The 18,930-nt window shown below is 45.2% G+C and overlaps 1 protein-coding gene across 1 annotated transcript in view; it reads left to right on the forward strand.

The window, feature by feature from the left end:
• nrp1a (neuropilin 1a) overlaps window positions 1–18,930 on the forward strand; it is a gene marked incomplete in the record, with an annotated part of 413,352 nt that overhangs the window by 125,284 nt on the left and 269,138 nt on the right. The window contains 1 exon segment of the mRNA XM_037694431.1: window positions 2,054–2,209. Coding sequence (XP_037550359.1) covers window positions 2,054–2,209 — 156 coding nt within the window.

An 18,930-nucleotide genomic window follows, 5' to 3' on the forward strand; every position in this document is an offset into this window, starting at 1 on the left:
GGAATGTCCGCTCGGCAAAACCCTTCCACTCTGGTGATGGGCGCGGATGTGGAAACCGGTGCTCTCAGTCTATCAGGTCCAGCTGCAGCCTCGTTCCCGTAGGACGTCACTGCTGGGAAATGAGGCCACATGGGATTAGGATGGCGAGCCGGGGTGGAGCCATAAAACCTTCCCACTAGATCATCCAATCTGGGCGGGGGAAGGAGAGGGATGGAAAAAGTCCCTTCATGTCAGCCGCCTCCTGGATTATGTCGGGCAACTCCGAGAGGAGGGCACCAATGGCTGGGAGCGGTGTGGTCGCCGATGCGACAAAGGCCCGGGGAGGTGAGCATCTGCTCAGCCCCCCTCGTTCCGACACTACGCTCTCCAGGAGGAAGTGAGCAGTGGGGGATGCTGCTGACGTCGCCTGTCCCAAAGGAACCATCCGATTTGCTCCGAGAGTCGGCGATAAAAGGAAAAAAGGGGTCGATGGCGTCGTCCAGCGTGTAGCGACCTGCCACTGAGAAATATTCCTCGGCGCTTACCTTGTTGTGCTGCTCGTCTGCTTCTCCTCGGGGAGGAGAAACTCACTGGGACGGCAGGAGGTTGGCGTGGCGGGACCCCACGCAGCCTTAACAAAGGTTGTGCCGGTCAAGCTGGACAACTTCCCTTCTTCGTTCTTCTGATAGTGCTATTAGCTTGCTGAAGAAAAATGGGAACCGATTACCCGCTCTTAACGTAATTTATACGGACCGGGTGGGGCCCACACAACAGGTGGGTGTGGACTAAACTTTTCAGTGCGATGCGTTGCATGACGGGATAAGACCCACCAGTAACAGCTCTTAAGGGGCGAAGCCTATACAAAATAGAACAGTGTTTTATCTGATAAACTGAATGCAAATTACTTTCAAATGCACCGCGGTCCATGCACCGCGGTCCATGCACCGCGGTCCATGCACCGCGGTCCATGCTCCGCTACCGTGGTTAACAAATGATTACTGCTACGTCCTGTCTGACAGGAAGTTGTACCTGTAATAATTTATACAGTAGAGCTCCCAGGAATAAGATAGATAGACGGAGAAAGCAGGCAGAACACTAAGTTCAAATTGAGGTTCTTCAACATTGTATAGAACTGTGAAGTCATGCAGATAATCTGCCTGATCCTTTCTTTAAGACTACAGTGTTCAAATGCACACCATATAGTCTCCCAGATGTACACCAGGCACCTGGTTTATGAAAATTAATCTAAGCCGTCACACTACTGCCCTATAAGTCCCCACATGACAAGATTTGCCTTTCATGTCTGAACTGGGCTGAAAGTGGCATGTTTTAGATGACAGGAGACCGCTGGGAGGCAGGACTGTCACTCGCAGCTGATCACAGCATTACTAATCACAGATAAGCTGCAGGTCCCCATGCTCTGATGAAAACACACACTCATAAATGTGCATGGATCACAGCACACATCAGAGACAAGGAGCAGGGTCACGGTGCTCTCTTGCTCTGACTTGCCACAGTCCCTCTTTTGCCAGAGTTTTGTCTGTCCTGTTTCACTTTTGGTTTGTCACCCGTTGTGCTTTCTCCCATTCTTCTCAGCCTGCTCAGCGGAACATGCACCTCTTGTAATTTTTATTGCTTTCTGTCTAAAAAAAAAGAAAATAAAAAAACTATTGTCCCTGTTTGATCTTTACTTGCTTGGTGTCCCTTACAAAAACACTGTCATGGCTGTGTTTGCCTGAAACCTAACAAAATGACTTTGGGTACAGAGGGTTTGTGGTATTTACAACCTGTAAACAGACAGAGAGCATGATCTGCCCCAAACCACAGGTTCTCCTATGCATTTTTTAGTTTAAGGGGAGAGCAGGATTGGAATGCTTGGAAGCTTTTCTTATGCCTCTTTATGGGGTTGGTCCCATACCTCAATGACAAGGCTAGTTTTAACACTTTCACAGGGGGGACTTGGTAGTTAGACCCATGTGTGAAATGGCTGGTGCAGACAAACAAATACTGAGTTAGACCAAGTCTAGCCCAAGAAACAATATTTGTGCTTTATGCTCTTTTTGTCTCTCTCCAGTGGGGTCTTACGTTGGAAGATACTGCGGGCAGAACACTCCGGGCAGGATCATCTCCTATACGGGCATTTTGGCACTGACAATCAACACAGACAGCGCCATCGCCAAAGAAGGCTTTTCAGCAAACTTCACTGTCATAGAAAGAACTGTTCCAGAGGGTGAGTCTGAAAAGTCACACAAAACATGATTAAATGAATAAAAAAGATGACGTGAGGGAGGAAGAGACGCAAGTGATCAGAAAACGTTGGAACTAAATTCCCATATTTGTGGTAGAAATGATAATCCGAACATAATAAATCCAGAGAGGTTTGTTCAGTGAAGAAAATGAAGAAGAATGTGAGCTGCTGTTCCCAAGCTGTAAAAGAATTACAGGGCTGGAAAGTAAACACCAGAGGCACATTAATACAAGCAAAAAGCAAACACTGTCCTTTTATGACAAATTCTTGCTAGTTTTAAAAATAAAAAACGTTATTAAAGACATCGCTCAGCCAGTTTAAAGTGAAGCTCCGAACAACTGATACATTTTACCTCAGCTTGTTGAACATCCTCAGTTTGGGACCTTAGAGCCTAATTTTGACCAAACTAGGCAAACTAGTGGATTGCTGCCATCCTAAAACTGTCTAAGCACTGTAGCATATGCAAATGTTATTTTACACACCTTTACACTGCTACCAAGTTAACATTACTTTGTTATTCCCGCAAAAATATAACAGTCCTGGCGGAAAAGGACCCTACGATGGAGCTTTAGGGCCACGCAAAAAAAAAAAAAAAAAATTAAAAGCCATAAAATTACGAGAATCAAATCCTAGTATTACGAGAATAAACTCAAATAAAGTCTTAATGTTTCAACAATAAAGTCATACGAGACTTTTCTTTTTACAGCTCTTGTTTATTTTAATTAATTTTCCACGAGTAGGATCCATGACGCGACCTGTCAATCAATCCAGTAGGCATGTCACAAATGACCAATCCAAAGCTAAATGCTCCTTACCTGCAGAGAGCTGTGCTGCAGCCCATCAGAAGGCCTACATACTGTGCAACGTAATGACAGAATGTAGCTTTGCTGTTATACAATGTTTATGGACAAAATTAACAATGCACAGCTTACCTGCTTACAGTAAGGTGGTACGCTCTGATGGGCTGCAGCACATCTCTCTGCAGGTAATAAGCATTTAGCTTCGGATTGGTCACTTGCTGACATGCCTACTGGATTGAATGACAGGTCACGTCATGGATCCGACTTGTGGGAATAAATAAATAAATAAATAAATGAAAGCTGTAAAAAAAAGTCTTGTACGACTTTATTCTCATTTTAAGACTTTATTCGACTTAATTCTTGTAATACTAGGACTTTATTCTCGTAATACTAGGACTTTATTCTCGTAATTTTATGGCTTTTTATTTTTTTCTTAGAGTGGCAATGTAATTTTTTTATTTCTTAGCGTGGCCCTAAAGCTCTGTCGTAGGACCCAGAGTAAACCTGGTGTTAAATCCAAGGCCAGATTAACCATATGGGCAACTGGGCAACTGCCCATGGGCCCATGATCTCTAAGGGGCCCAGGGCAGTGAGGGCACAAGCAAAATATCTGGTTATCTCCTGCTTTACTTGGAGCCCTGCGCTTCCGCTGCATTTGAGCAGCCCCGCCTCCTCCCAGAGCGGCTGCTGTAGCTCTCGGGTTTTTTCTTTTTTCAATCGGATCCTCGACGGCGCGACCTGTCAATCAACTCAGAAGGCGTGTCAGTAACTGACCAATCGACAACCTCAATTTGTCCCGAAGGTAAACGCCCCTTACCTGCTGACAAGCTCATCCGTTTTTTTTTCTTGAGAAACATTGTTTTAATTAAAACATTAAGTTTGTATCTGTTGTGAGATGATTTTAGCAGTTTTGCAGATTTTTAATCTACTTAATGAAGAATAGTATGGCTTAAAATTGATCATCAAACAGGAAGGAAGGCTTATTATCCCTCCTCTTACTACAGTGAATGTGGTACTTTGCTATAAGTATGACTATATTTATGGCATCAGAGAAAGCTGAGCTTAAGTTATCCACATAAAGTAAAATGGCATCAGCATGAAAAGAAGGAATGTTAAGCTTGTGTTAGGATTTGTGGTCAGGGAGCGAACCCAGAGTGCAGAACACGGACTCAACTCGGCAGAATACAAAAATAGGAATTTAGTGGTAAAATAAAGATACAAAATAACAAGCTGACGGGGCAGCAAAGCTTACATGAAACAGAAGACTCGGGGAAACTCAGAAAGGACTCGGGAAGCTCAGGGAAGACTCAGGAGACGCTGGAGAACACTGGATACCCAACGAGTATGACGCGACAATGAACAAGACAGAACAGACGGCTTATATACAGGGACAAGACGAGACGTGATTACAAACAGCTGGGACGAGACACGGGTGGTACTAATATAACTACTAAGGGAGCACGAGGGAACACAGAAACAAACCGGGCCACGGAAAGGTACCATCCTTACAGCTTGAGATTAATCCAGTTTCTGATGTCTGACCAAACACTTTGTATTGACATGAAAAAAAAATGCTAGAGGGATTCATCTTCTGATTTACAAGACACACAAATCAATATCAAATTTAAATCTTCTTTGCAGAAACATGGCTACAAGATTTATCTTATTTATTATTTTAAAATGATTATCCTTCACTTTAGGAGATTTAGGTCATTTGACAAATTTAGAATGAGCAGAAATCATTATGGTTTTATGATTTATATTGGGAGGTTTCTTGAAGGAATCATTGTTATACTCAGTAAATCCTTTGTCACAAACATTCATTGATAATCTTGTTGCATTTGAAGTCAACTAAGTTACAGATATTAATTTTAATTTGGGAATCAAATCGTCACCTTTGAATATTTTTAATTATTGAATCAGCTGTTGGTCAGGCTACTTCTTGTTGTGCCATTAGTTCTAAAATATTTACTGAATCAAGTGTTTACTTCCATCCATCCATGGGGGTAGCAGCCTAAGTAGGGAGGCCCAGACTTCCCTCTCCCCAGCTACTTGGACCAGCTCCTCGAGGGGAATCCCAAGGCGTTGCAAGTGTTTGCTTATGTAGGTAAAACTAGATTTTAAACAACCGTTAAAATACACCAGAATGCAGGAAATGGCATCTACATTATTCTAAATTTTCTGGGGGAGGACCCCCAGACCCCCCCATCAAAGTGTCCCCCCCCCCCCCCCCCCACACACACACATTATAAATGCTCTGACACCAGTGGTCAACATGTTACTAAACAAGTACATATATGGTGTCATGTGGTGTTCAAAGTGCGTTCAACTTAATTCAATCTTGATGATTTGTGTCAATGAGCATTTGGAGTTTTATACATAAAAATACACTGGATAGTTAGAATTTTAAGTATATTTACTATATATTATGGTAATTTATTCTGTATTTTGCCAGATTATGGTGATTCTGGGGTCGTGATGATGGGGCCCTTGAAGATTGTTGCCCAGGGTACAGCAAAGTGTTAATCTGGCCCTGGTTAAATCTCATCACTCTGCCCGATAAACATAAATTCCACATAAATAATGGCTTATTAAGAACTCATCAGCTGTGTAAAAGATGAAAATCTGTATCCTGTGATTTCCCTGAACAATATTTGCAAACTGGCTTCTAGACCAGCTACAAAAGAAAGCTTCTTTAGTAATAGTACAAGTCTGGACACAAACTTATGTTCCCCCTAAGGGCTTTTACATGCTGAATTATTATCACGGGACTCGACCCCAATGACTCTGTTTACAAAACGCTCTATCTAAACATTTCATTTAGGAAGACAAGCTCTGGTAAGAGTTGTAAATCGGTCCGGCAGCTAGACCGCCCCGTGCACACGAACTCACACACTGTCAGTCTCTGAATAGCAACAAAGGTGGATAACTTTCAGCAAGTCCACTTATCATCTGCAAAATGGATTTTGTTGGGCCCAAAAGGAAGGCAGACACCATCAGTGCACATGTGTGCACACACAACACGCAGAACAAGATTGTCTGAGAGTAATGAGTATAGCCATAACCGTGGATATGTTTTTCTTCTGCATTAGGAATGCTTTTAATCACTGATCTAAAATCTTATTAAGCAACTCAACTTTTCACATTCACTAAAAAGGCTGTGGTTAAATATTTGACCTGCAATCAGCAAACACTTCAATTGAAAAGTTTGTTGCTTGGTCTTACATTGTCAACTTTGATGCATCTAAGATAAAAATAAAATAAAAACCACAAAGTTTGCCTTTGCTTTTCTAGACTTGTACCAAATGAATCATTCATAATCCCCTTATGCATAATACACAGAGGATTTTCTCGCTTATACACGGTGAGGAGAAGGGTACATTCTAGCAGAAAACCACTGATGAGAGGTGATAAGGTGCTGAAAAGAGGTCTTGTTTTTTGCTCTTTCCCATTCTTCTTGTTCGTATTCCCTCCATTCACCCCGTATTTTATCTGCTATCAAGCCTGACCACGCTTGGTAACCCACATGATCAGATACCCTTAGCAGGAAACAAACATCTCTTTGTGGTTTTTTTTTAATCCTCTTAGTAAAAACCTTTGCCTTTAGCAGATTCTTTTTTTTTCTGAAAGAGGCAAGGAATAAAATCAGAGAGGTGTGAGGCAGTTTTGTCAGTTTCACGCAGACACTAAGGTACTTGCATTTGTGAACACTTTAATGTGAAGTTATGCATTAATGCTTTAAAATGTGCACATGCACACAACGACCCATTGACTGAGGGTGTGCTGGTAGTATGGCAGATGGGGATACCAGTTGGGTTAACGCTCAGTCAGCAACTGCATAGCCTCATCTGAAGCCTGTCTACACAATACTCTACTTGTAAACTGATGGCTTTGATCTCTGCTTAATAGTCTTTTTCCATCCTTACAAATTTAACAAAAATACTAAAATACCCATGCTATGCCACTAAGTAGTGGGAATGTATATGTTAACAACAAATCAGAGTACAAAAAACAAACTTTTTCAGCTTGGCTAAAGATTTTGTCCAATCTAATGTCTCTCTTTCATCCATCCTTCATTATATCAAGAAGGGTTCTTGATAAAATGAAGAACATTATAGACAATCCTCAGCACCCTCTTCATCAGACTGTCATACAGAGTGTCTTCAGTCAGAGGCTTCTTCAACAAGAGATTCTTCCTGCCCACAGCCATCAGCATCTAGAACAACCCTTTAATCAAACCAGGATGATGAGTTACAACATTTAGTTTCCCTCTGGGATTAATAAAGTATTTTTTAATTGAATTGAATTGAATCCATCCATTATCTTCCAATTGTTCTGAAGTCGGGTCGCGGGGGCAGCAGCTTGAGCAGGGAGGTCCAGACATCTCTTTCTACAGCCACTTCTTCCAGCTCTTCTGGGAGGCCCCCAAGGCATTCCCAGGCCAATTGAGAGTCTCTCCAGCATGTCCTGGGTCTTCCCTGAGTCTCCTCCCAGTCAGACATGCCCGAAGCACCTCCCTAGGGAGGTGCCCAGGAAGCATCCTTACCAGATGCCCGACCCACCTCAACTGGCTTCTTTCAATGTGAGGAGAAGCGGTTCTACTCCGAGTCTCTCCCAGATAACTGAAATCCTCACACTATCTCTAAGGGAGAGTTCAGCTACCCTGAAGAGGAAACTCATTTCAACCACCTGTATCCACAATCTCATTCTTTCGGTCATCACCCAGAGTTTGTGGCCATAGGTGAGGGTAGGAACATAGACCGACCAGTAAACAGAGAGCTTTGTCTTACAGCTCAACTCTCTCTTCACCACAATGGACCGGCACAGAGTCTGCAGTACTGCAGGCGCTGCACCAATCCGTCTGTCAATCTCACACTCCATTCTTCCCTCACTCTTGAACAAAACCCAGAGATACTTGAACTCCTCCACTTGAGGCAAAACATCACCCTCGACCCGAAGAGAGCAATGCACCCTTTTCCGACTGAGGACCATGGCCTCAGATGTGAAGGTCTCTCTAAAAAAGTTTTTTCTTTGATATAATTCAGACAATTTTGACTTTGACTCACTTATTGCTAGGGCAAATTATGGGCGCATTCAATTTGCTCATTGGTTTCAGTTAAATAGACTATCACTTAATGTTAAAAAATCTAATTTTATCTTATTTAAGAATAAGAATAAAAATTACAATCCAGAAAAAAACAAAATTTATATTAATAACAATTTACTTTCTAATGTTTCGTCAACAAAGTTTTTAGGCGTCTATATGATGAGAAACTTTGTTTTAAGAATCACTGTGAATCGGTGTATAAGAAGATTTCAAAATCGTTAGGTATTATAAAAAAGGTTAAACCATATTTAAAAACCATACCATACCATACCATTTCATTTATAAAGCACTTAAAACAGCTACAAGTCCAACCAAAGTGCTGTACAGACAAAACAACAGCTAACACACAAAGCAAAATACAAAATGAGGTAAATCATAATATAGACATAAAAATGATGCAGATAATGACGACAAACCAGTGTGGAGCATACAGGTTCAAAACACAGATCATCTGGTGTTGAAAGCTACTGAATAGTAGTGAGTTTTTAAACGAGACTTGAAAACCGAGAGGGAGGGGGCCTGTCTGACAAGCAGATGTAACTCGTTCCAGAGTCTTGGTCCTGCTACAGAGAAGGCCCTGTCACCTCTGCGCTTAAGACGAGTTCCTGGAACTGTGAGGAGCAACTGGTCCGCTGACCTCAGGGAACGTGGTGGGACATACGGTTGTAGCAATCAGAGAGATAGGGGGGCAACACTGTTCAGTGATTTGTAGACATACATGAGTATTTTGAACTGGATTCGAAAGTGAACCGGTAACCAGTGCAATGAGGCCAAAACTGGTGTAATGTGCTCTCTTTTGCCTGTACTGGTTAAAAATCGGGCTGCTGCATTCTGGACCAGTTGTAGTTGTGCAATGGAGGTCTGACTGATACCAAACAGGAGCGAATTGCAGTAATCAAGCCTAGATGTAATGAATGCATTTATTACTGTCTCCGTTTTTTTTTTTTTTTTGGACAATATGGGCTTCAGTTTAGACAGCCACCTCAGTTGGAAGAAGCATGATTTAACAATCATGTTTACATGATTGTTAAGCTTCAGGGAAGGGTCCATTATCACGCCCAGATTAGTGACTCTTTGTTTTTCTGACAGGGTTAGAACGGAAAAGTCGATGCAGTGGTTTGTGATCGTGTCATTGGGAGGGAACAACATGACTTCTGTAGTGAATGTAGGGACAGCTTTGCTGTAGCTTCACTACTAATTAATTATTCTTAAAGCCAGTTCAAGCACAAAGAATATTAATTATTTAAATACAGCGGATTCTTTCTTTTTCAAGTTAAATTAATGCCATGTGACCAAGATAACTGAGGTTTGTTTAATCAGTGACATGAGACGCCATTTTATCTTTGACCCATCAGAATAAATGTGGTCATTTATTTAACAGAATCAAAATTTAACATGGGCAGCACGGTGGCGCAACTGGTAGAGCTGCTGCCTCTCAGCGAGCAGGTCCCTGGTTCAAACCCCGGTCCAGGGGCCTTTCTGGGTGGAGTTTGCATGTTCTCTCCGTGCATGCGTGGGTTTTCTCCGGGTACTCCGGTTTCCTCCCACAGTCCAAAAACATGCATGTTAGGCTGATTGGTAACTCTAAATTGTCCCTAGGTGTGAGTGAGAGAGTGAATGGTTTTTTGTCTCTGTGTGGCCCTGTGATGGACTTGCGACCCGTCCAGGGTGTACCCCGCCCCTCGCACAGTGATTGCTGGACATGGGCACCGGCGACCCCCGTGACCCAAAATGGAATAAGCGGGTAAAGAAAATGGATGGATGGATGAAAATTTAACATCAAGACATGTACACATTGATTTGCTGATCTGTTTCTGATTAATAAAAACTTGGCATGCTTTACTAACAAGACAACAGAACATTACTGATTGAGGCATCTAGATTACTGGCAAAATAGAAAAGTTTAAGGGAAGGAATGGAGAAGTTAAAAGGAAGATGGATGAAGGAAGATGTATGTTTGTTGACCAGAATTAGCACGCTCCTTTCAACACCAGCTCAAACCCCCAGTCCACTTAGTGCGTGACAACTCGTGACATCTCTTTACCTTTGCAGATGATGGATCAGCTCCGGTCTAGATGTCCCTATGCACGCTACCTTTACAGCGTCTCCGGTCAGGGTGGCTGGTCATCGTCAGAAGTTGTGTGGCTTACTCTGTTCAACAGAACAAGCTTCCTTCGAAGTTGTAGGGCGTTACGCCCGGGTGAGTTCACAGCGAGGCTTTGTAACTCCGCTGGGATGGACGGACCCTCGTCTCACGGTCAAATCCATCAGCTATTGATTTAATCTGAAAGTTCCTTAGGAACTCTCAGTAAGACTCAGTCAGAGATTCCACTCACAAGTAGAAGACCCCATAGTCCCAAGAAAGACTCAGGAAAACTGAGTAAGACTCCAGAAAGACTGAAGAAGACTGAGTCCGAAGTTCCACTCAGAAGTGGAAGACTCCGGTGAAAGACTGAATAGTTCCAGGAAGTGTTGACTTTTAAAGAGTACTCACTTCCGTTCACTTGGTACTTCCTGATTGGTTGAAACAACCAACAGGGGCGGTGTTTCAGTGATGTCAAAGGGTTATTAGGAGTCAAAAAGACCGCAGGAATGTTTACAAATGTTTAGTACAGACAGAGGAATGTTATGAGAGGTGAGAGGAAGCAGGTGCCAGTTGCTTCTTATTTACCGTCTGCTAGACAAGACACTTAGTTCTAATAACTCGTCTCTGTCTGTCTCTGACTTTCGACCGACATCACTACTCCTCATTCAGACAGAAGATCAAAATGCACAGTTACTTTGTAAATAGACATTTAACTTGATTTCTGACTTCTAATGAGGTTTAAAAATCATTAGTACTGTTTCACAGTTGATTTAAAATGAGTGGTTCACTTCAACATTTAGAAATGGTATGAACTAAACACATGGGCTCACCACCTGTGGGAGGGGCCAAAGGGGTCGGGTGCAATGTGGGATGGGTGGTGGCCAAGGGCGTGGACCCTGGCAGTCTGATCCTCGGCTACAGAAGCGGGCTATTGGGACGTGGAATGTCACCTCACTGGTGGGGAAGGAGCCTGAGCTGGTGTGTGAGGCTGAGAGGTTCCGGCTAGAAATAGTCGGACTCACCTCTACGCATGGCTCGGGCTCTGGAACCAGTTTCCTTGAGAGGGGCTGGACACTCTTCCACTCTGGAGTTGCCCCTGGTGAGAGGCGCCGAGCAGGTGTGGGCGTACTTATTGCCCCCCAACTTGGTGCCTATGTATTGGGGTTCACCCCAGTGAATGAGAGGGTGGCCTCCCTCCGCCTACGTGTGGGGGGATGGGTTCTGACTGTCGTTTGTGCTTATGCACCAAACGGCAGTTCAGATTATCCACCCTTTCTGGAGTCCTTGGAGGGGGTACTGGAAAGTGCACCTTCTGGGGACTCCCTTGTTCTGCTGGGGGACTTCAATGCTCATGTGGGCAATGACAGTGAGACCTGGAGGGGTGTGGTTGGGAGGAACGGCCCCCCTGATCTGAACCAGAGTGGTGTTCTTTTGTTGGACTTCTGTGCTCGTCATGGATTGTCAATAACGAACACCTTGTTCAAGCATAAGGGTGTCCATATGTGCTCTTGGCACCAGGACACTCTAGGCTGCAGTTCGATGATCGACTTTGTCATCGTCTCATCTAATCTGCGGCCACATGTCTTGGACACTCGTGTGAAGAGAGGGGTGGAGCTGTCAACTGATCACTACCTGGTGGTGAGTTGGCTCCGATGGTGGGGGAGGATGCCGGTCAGACCTGGCAGACCCAAACGTATTGTGTGCGTTTGCTGGGAACGTCTGGCAGAGTCTCCTGTGAGACGGAGTTTGAACTCCCACCTCTGGGAGAACTTTGAACATGTTCCGAGGGAGGTGGGGGACATTGAGTCTGAGTGGACCATGTTTTGTGCCTCTATTGTCGAGGCAGCTTACCAGAGCTGCGGCCGCAAGGTTGTCGGTGCCTGTTGCGGCGGCAACCCTCGAACCCGATGGTGGACACAGTCGGTCAGGGATGCTGTCAGGCTGAAGAAGGAGTCCTATCGGGCCTTTTTGGCCTGTGGGACCCCGGAAGCAGCTGATGGGTACTGGCAGTCCAAGCGAAATGCGGCTCGGGTGGTTGCTGAGGCAAAAACTCGAGCATGAAAGGAGTTCGGAGAGGCCATGGAGAACGACTTCCGCATGGCTTCGAGACGATTCTGGTCCACCATCCGGCGTCTCGGGGGGGGGGGGAGTGGTACGCCACCAACACTGTTTATAGTGGGAGTGGTGTGCTGCTGACAACTCGGGATGTTGTGGGTCGATGGGCAGAATACTTTGAAGACCTCCTCAATCCCACCGGCACGTCTTCCACTGAGGAAGCGGAGCCTGGGGACTCCGGGTCGGGCCCTCCAATCTCTGGTGCTGAGGTCACCGAGGTGGTTAAAAAGCTCCTCGGTGGCAGGGCCCCAGGGGTGGATGAGATTTGCCCAGAGTTTCTTAAGGCTCTGGATGTTGTAAGGTTGTGTTGGCTTACGCGACTCTGCAATATTGCGTGGACATTGGGGGAAGTTCCCCTGGATTGGCAGACCGGGGTGGTGGTCCCCCTGTTCAAGAAGGGGGACTGTAGAGTGTGTTCCAACTACAGGGGAATCACGCTCTTAAGCCTTCGTGGTAAGGTCTATTCGGGGGTTCTGGAGAGGAGGGTCCATCGGATAGTTGAACCTCAGATTCAGGAGGAGCAGTGCGGTTTTCGTCCTGGCCATGGAACACTTGACCAGCTCTACACTCTCAGCAGGGTTCTGGAGGGTGCGTGGGAGTTTGCCCAACCAGTCTACATGTGCTTTGTGGACTTGGAGAAGGTGTTCGACCGCGTCCCTCGGGGGGCCCTGTGGGGAGTACTCTGGGAGTATGGGGTACCGGGCCCTTTGATACGGGCTGTTAGGTCCCTGTATGACCGGTGTCAGAGCCTGGTCCGCATCGCCGGCACTAAGTCGGGCTTGTTCCCGGTGAGAGTTGGACTCCGCCAAGGTTGCCCTTTGTCACCGATTCTGTTCATAACTTTTATGGACAGAATTTCTAGGCGCAGCCAAGGTGTTGAGGGGATCCGTTTTGGTGGCCTTAGGATTGCGTCTCTGCTTTTTGCAGATGATGTGGTCTTATTGGCTTCATCAGATCGTGATCTACAGCTTCCGCTAGAGCGGTTCGCAGCCGAATGCGACGTGGCCGGGATGAAGATCAGTTCCTCCAAATCCGAGGCCATGGTCTTGAGCCGGAAAAGGGTAGAGTGCCCTCTCTGGGTCAGGGAGAAGGTCCTACCCCAAGTGGAGGAGTTCAAGTATCTTGGGGTCTTGTTCACGAATGAGGGAAAAATGGAGCGTGAGATCGATAGGCGGATAGGTGCAGCGTCTGCAGTGAAACGGGCGCTGTACAGGTCTGTCGTGGTGAAGAGAGAGCTGAGTCAAAAGGCGAAGCTCTCAATTTACCGATCGATCTACGTTCCCACCCTCATCTGTGGTCACGAGCTTTGGGTTGTGACCGAAAGAATGAGATCTCGGATACAAGCGGCCGAAATGAGTTTTCTCTGCAGGGTGTCTGGGCTCTCCCTTAGAGACAGGGTGAGAAGCTCGATCATCCGGGAGGGACTCAGAGTAGAGCCGCTGCTTCTCTACGTCGAGAGAAGCCAGTTGAGGTGGCTTGGGCATCTGTTTTGGATGCCTTCTGGACGCCTCCCTGGTGTGGTGTTCCGGACACGTCCCACCGGAAGGAGGCCCAGAGGAAGACCCAGGACACGCTGGAGGGACTATGTTTCTCGGCTGGCCTGGGAACGCCTCGGGATTCCCCCGGAAGAGCTGGCCCAAGTGGCTGGGGAGAGGGAAGTCTGGGCCTCTCTACTTAGGCTGCTACCCCCGTGACCCGACCCCGGATAAGCGGAAGAAAATGGATGGATGGATGGATGGATGAACTAAACACACTTTGATTATCAAGATATTCTAAAATAGTAATGATAATGTAAAAAGAGGAGTGTTCTTTCAATTGATTAATTCAGGATACAATTAAATAGTCTCTTTATGAGCTAATTTGTATTTCTGTATTCAAATCAATGAAATAACAGTTCCTGTCCCATGAAGGTCTTCAGGGACAGATTGTTGTCGGAGGCCTAGTTCACTACAGTCCCCCCTTTGGAAATCATCGCCTGTCCATGGGGATGAATTCCAACATGAATTTACGCCTCCGAATGTCCTTGATCTTGATGTAATCCAGCAAGAGGAAAACAAAAGTCAAAGAAGGTAATCCCACAACGGTTTAGGTAATTCCACAATGTTGTTGGTAATTCCATTATGTTGTTGGTAATTCCATTTTAGCAATGCTTTAACCCCTTGGAAACAAAGTCTGTAATCCATTGGAAAAAGTCATATAATCCACAACGGTAAATCCACAACGATTGGAGGTGTTGATTGATCAGCATGTAGAGGGGTTCACTCGATTGAACTGCAGAGACGACCACTGGATGGAGTTTGGAGACCCACGTTGGAGTTGTAAGTCCCTTCAGCGAAGGTTGCTGCTGGTGGTTCCCAGTGGGTGCCATTCTGGTTCTATGTGTTCATGCATTTATGTGGTTTTAATTGGGCTTATGAGTGGGATTTTACATAAGTCCTTAACCTATATGCACCTGGTGTGTAAGCTATCATGGTTTAGATCAGCTAAATGTTCAGCTTTCAATGTTGGTGTGTTCATGCGTGCACATCTGCTCACAGACTCATGTTCATGTTTGTGGTGATGTTCAATGTTTTATGTTATGAGTGCTTAGTGTATATTTAGTGGATGTTTTTCTTAGTTCATATCTTAGATGTTATTACTGTTTTTCTTATACATTTTATTGTTGGATGTAACTGGGACCCTGTGTACATAATTTCGCTCCACCACATGTACCACATGAGGTGCGAATGACAATAAAGAAACTCTGACTCTGACTCTGACTGACTAAAGGTACCAGTTAAAGGGTGGGTCATGCTGAAAAATTATATTTAGGGATTTATACCTATAGAAGGGCATTCCAAACTATTTTTCCATTCCTAACTTGGTTTAAGTTAGATTTACATGGCAAAATATAGTTTGGTTCAATTGTCTGTTGTCCCTTTAGATGAACGACTTGAGGTTTGGTTTTTTGGTTTCCCCCTAAATGTTTTTGGAGTCTATGGTGAGACTCAACTGAAGGATTAGCTAGACAAAAGTAGTGATTAAGCAACCAGAAAAACAATGTTTCAACATCGACAAAAGTAGTGATTAAGCAACTAGATAACGACGTTTCAGTGCGTAACTCACTCTGATTGTCATATTCGATCACGTTATCGCGTCTGAGTTGTTATATTAACACTTAATTAAGCTGAAACTTATTTAGTTTCTGCATGGACGACCCTTTTTCTCACTAGGTCTGAGTTTGTGCGATCTTTGTCTCCTGTGGAGTTATTGAACGCCTTGTGTAGTTTAACCTGGTTTCGATGTACCCATTTAACAATTGGCTCTTTTTGGCCTTTGCTGATTTTGATCTGATAGACAACTGGAGGCAGTTTGTCTGTTATCAGGTGGGGTCCAGTCCACCTGGGCATCAGTTTGCGGGCAAGAGTTCCGGTCCCGGACTTTCTTTTCCCAGTTGTGGGGGCGAACGTGTAGTACCAGATCCTATCTCCCACTTGGAGTTCCTCGTGAGAGGCCTTTTGGTCATAGTACGCCTTTCGTCCTTCAGCAGATGTTTCCAGGTTTTTCTGGGCAAACGCAAAGGTGTTTTTAAGGTGTTCTTCCAAGTCATTCATGTATTGTTGTGTGGTGTAGGCTGTTGCCATGGCGGCATTGCCTGTTTGGTACAACAGGTATAGAGGGAGAGTCATTTGTCGACCCGTCATCATCTTGAAGGGAGAGATGCCAGTCGATGTGTGTGGAGTGGCCCTTATGCCATGAGGACCAGAGGGAGTTTCACGTCCCAGTCCTTGTGGTTTGCGGCTACGTATTTCTTCAAAATACTTACCACAGTTCTGTTTGCTCTCTCCACTTGACCTGAGGCCTGTGGGTGGTAGCCAACATGGAAGTTGACTTTGATGCCTAGCATCTTTCACAGTTCTTTCATCACTTCAGCTGTGAAGTGTGTACCTTGGTCTAAGTTCATCCTGAGGGGAAGTCCAAACCTTGAAAATACGATTCATTAATAACATAGCAGTTGTTTGTGCTGTGTCGTTAGGAGCTGGTAGGCATTCTACCCATTTGGTAAATGCGCAAGTTACCGTGATAAAATATTTATTTCCTCTAGTGCTGTTAGTAAGTGGTCCAACCCAGTCGATCTGGAGGTCGGACCATGGGAATGCAATGCCTCTACTTTACAATGGTGCTCTGTGGAGTGGTCTGGATGGCTGAAACTGGCCACAGACCAGGCACCCTTTTATGTAGTTCTTGACATCCTTTTTCATTCCAGGCCAATAAGCAACTTGTTTTAATGCTTTCAGCGTGGCATTATCTCCCTTGTGTCCTGCGGATGGGAGGTCATGAGCATGAACTAACATCACCCCCCTGTGGTCATGGGGGACCACGAACATGGGTGTGGACGTCGGTCCATGAGCAAAAGTTAGGATGTCCTTGAATAGTTTTAGCTGTTTGCGCAGCTGAAAGAGGACTTTAAGGTCTGGATTAGAATCCAGGTCGGCTTTGGACGGAGTGTTTTTCTCTGGGTCAGTCAAGTACAACATCATCGAGTTTATCACAAGATCCAACTTCTGAAGTTGGATGATGTCTGGGTCAGTCAGCACGGGTTGTACAGGGACTGTGTTGTCAGCCTGCTTGGCTGCAGCCTGTGCGCGGGTGACTGCCATTACCTCGGCTGTAAGTTGTACTGACAGAGTTGCGAGCAGCAAGGAGGGGTCAAAGGACCACAGAGGGCTGTCCACGGCTCCGTCCTTGGCTTATAAGTCTGCAAGGTCATTATCCCTCTTGTCATCGCCTAGGACTCTTGAATGTCCTGGAATCTTTTTCCAGTAGACCTGTAGGTCATGTGATGTCACCAAGTGATCACATGCCATGAAAAGCTCTTTGTGTTTGACCACTTTCTTGTTGCTTGTGAGAAAGCCGTTTTGTTTCCACAGAGCGAGATGACACAAGAAACTAAGTTGAGCGTAATTAGAGTCCGTGCAGATGACTAGCGTTTGGATGGAGCGTTCTACTGTCATCTGGAGAGCTATTAGGTTTCCTGCTATCTCAGCATACTGAGAAGTCTGAGAGCCTAATTTATAGCTAAAAGAGACCTCTTGTTGGTCTTGGAGGAGGATCCCTCCAACACCTGATTTACAGGTTTGTTCGTGGTGGAATGAGCATCCATCCACATACATTGTTGTCATATCTTTGCAGATATTGTCATCAAAGTAGTGGTGATTTGGGTCCTCATTTACTGAGGGTTTTTCTGCAGCTGGCGGTTGGGTGGCTGGTACATCTTGTGTACATTCCTAGCAGAGTGCCAGGTCGGTGCCCAAATGTGACTTCTTGTTTTGTCCGTAGCGGATGTCTAGGTCAAAACTTTGAAGCGCCATGAGCCACGTGGCTACCCGTGAGTTAGTCACCACACCATCTCTGATGTGTTGGCTATTCAGGAAAGTTACTGGCTGCTGTTGTGTTTCCACAATGATTTTTTTGTCTACCGATGTAACTGGAGAAGTGTTTAACTGCCCACACAGTAGTCAGTAGAGCTTTCTCACAGTCTGAGAACTTTAATTCGGGGACTGCCATTGTCTTACTGGCGTAGGCCACCACACGCTTGTCTTTGTCGTGCATCTGGTACAGACCTGCACTCATGCAGTGAGCTGAAAAGCCCACTTCCAAGTGAAACTCTTTGTTGTAGTCTGGATAGACTAGACATGGGGCTGACTTGAGTCTGTTCCTGAGAGCGTTCATTGCCTGCTGTTGGTTATCAGTCCAGACAAATGGGACGTCTTTCTTTAAGAGTTCAGTCAGTGGTTTTGCAAGGTCTGCATAGTTCTCTATGAATTGGTGTGAGTATTTACACACGCCCAGAAAACTTTGTAGTTCTCTGAGATTGGTGGGGACTTTGAGATTGTCTAGGCCTTGGCTGCAAGTCAACTGTGGTTGTACTCCAGCTGGACCTACTAGTAGGCCAATGTAGTCCACCTTGGTCCTGCACCACTGGCATTTTGACAGTGAGATTTTAGCACCAGCAGTAGTCAGTTGATTCAGAACGTGGTCGATCTCAGCCAAGTCTAAGTCCAGTGTTGGCTGCCTCAAAAGGACATCGTCCACGTAGATCAGTGTCCCACATTCGTGGGCATCTGGACATGCTTTGTTCAAAAAGATGTTGAACTCAGCTGGTGAGTTAGCTTAGCCAAAGGGGCACCTGGTTAAGGTGTATTGTCGGCTACCAAAAGTGAAAGCTAGTTTGTGTTGGTCCTCGGCACACACAGGAATGGTCCAAAAACCAGAGGCGACGTCGAGGGTGGAAAAGTACTTACCATCGGTGACCTTGGGCAGTTCCTGTTGGATCTGGGTCATTGGCCACCTAGATAAAGAAACTTGTTTGTTTAGCTTTCTGTAGTCTATGGTAAGTCTCCACTTACCATTTGGTTTCAAAACTGGCCATAAAGGCAAAGAGTAGGTGCTATTACACTGTCTGATTATGCCTTTATCTAAAAGGTCATCAGTGATTTCCTTGACAGGTTGATGTGCTGCCAGAGGAATCTTGTATTGTCTGACAAATGTAGGCGGTGATTTTGGCAGAGTTGGGATGCTCAATGTGTGGAGCGAGGTCAACCCACAATCCATT

This window comes from Nematolebias whitei, chromosome 20 (genome assembly GCF_014905685.2).
Source record: "Nematolebias whitei isolate Nwh7 chromosome 20, NemWhi1, whole genome shotgun sequence".
NCBI lineage: Eukaryota > Metazoa > Chordata > Actinopteri > Cyprinodontiformes > Rivulidae > Nematolebias > Nematolebias whitei.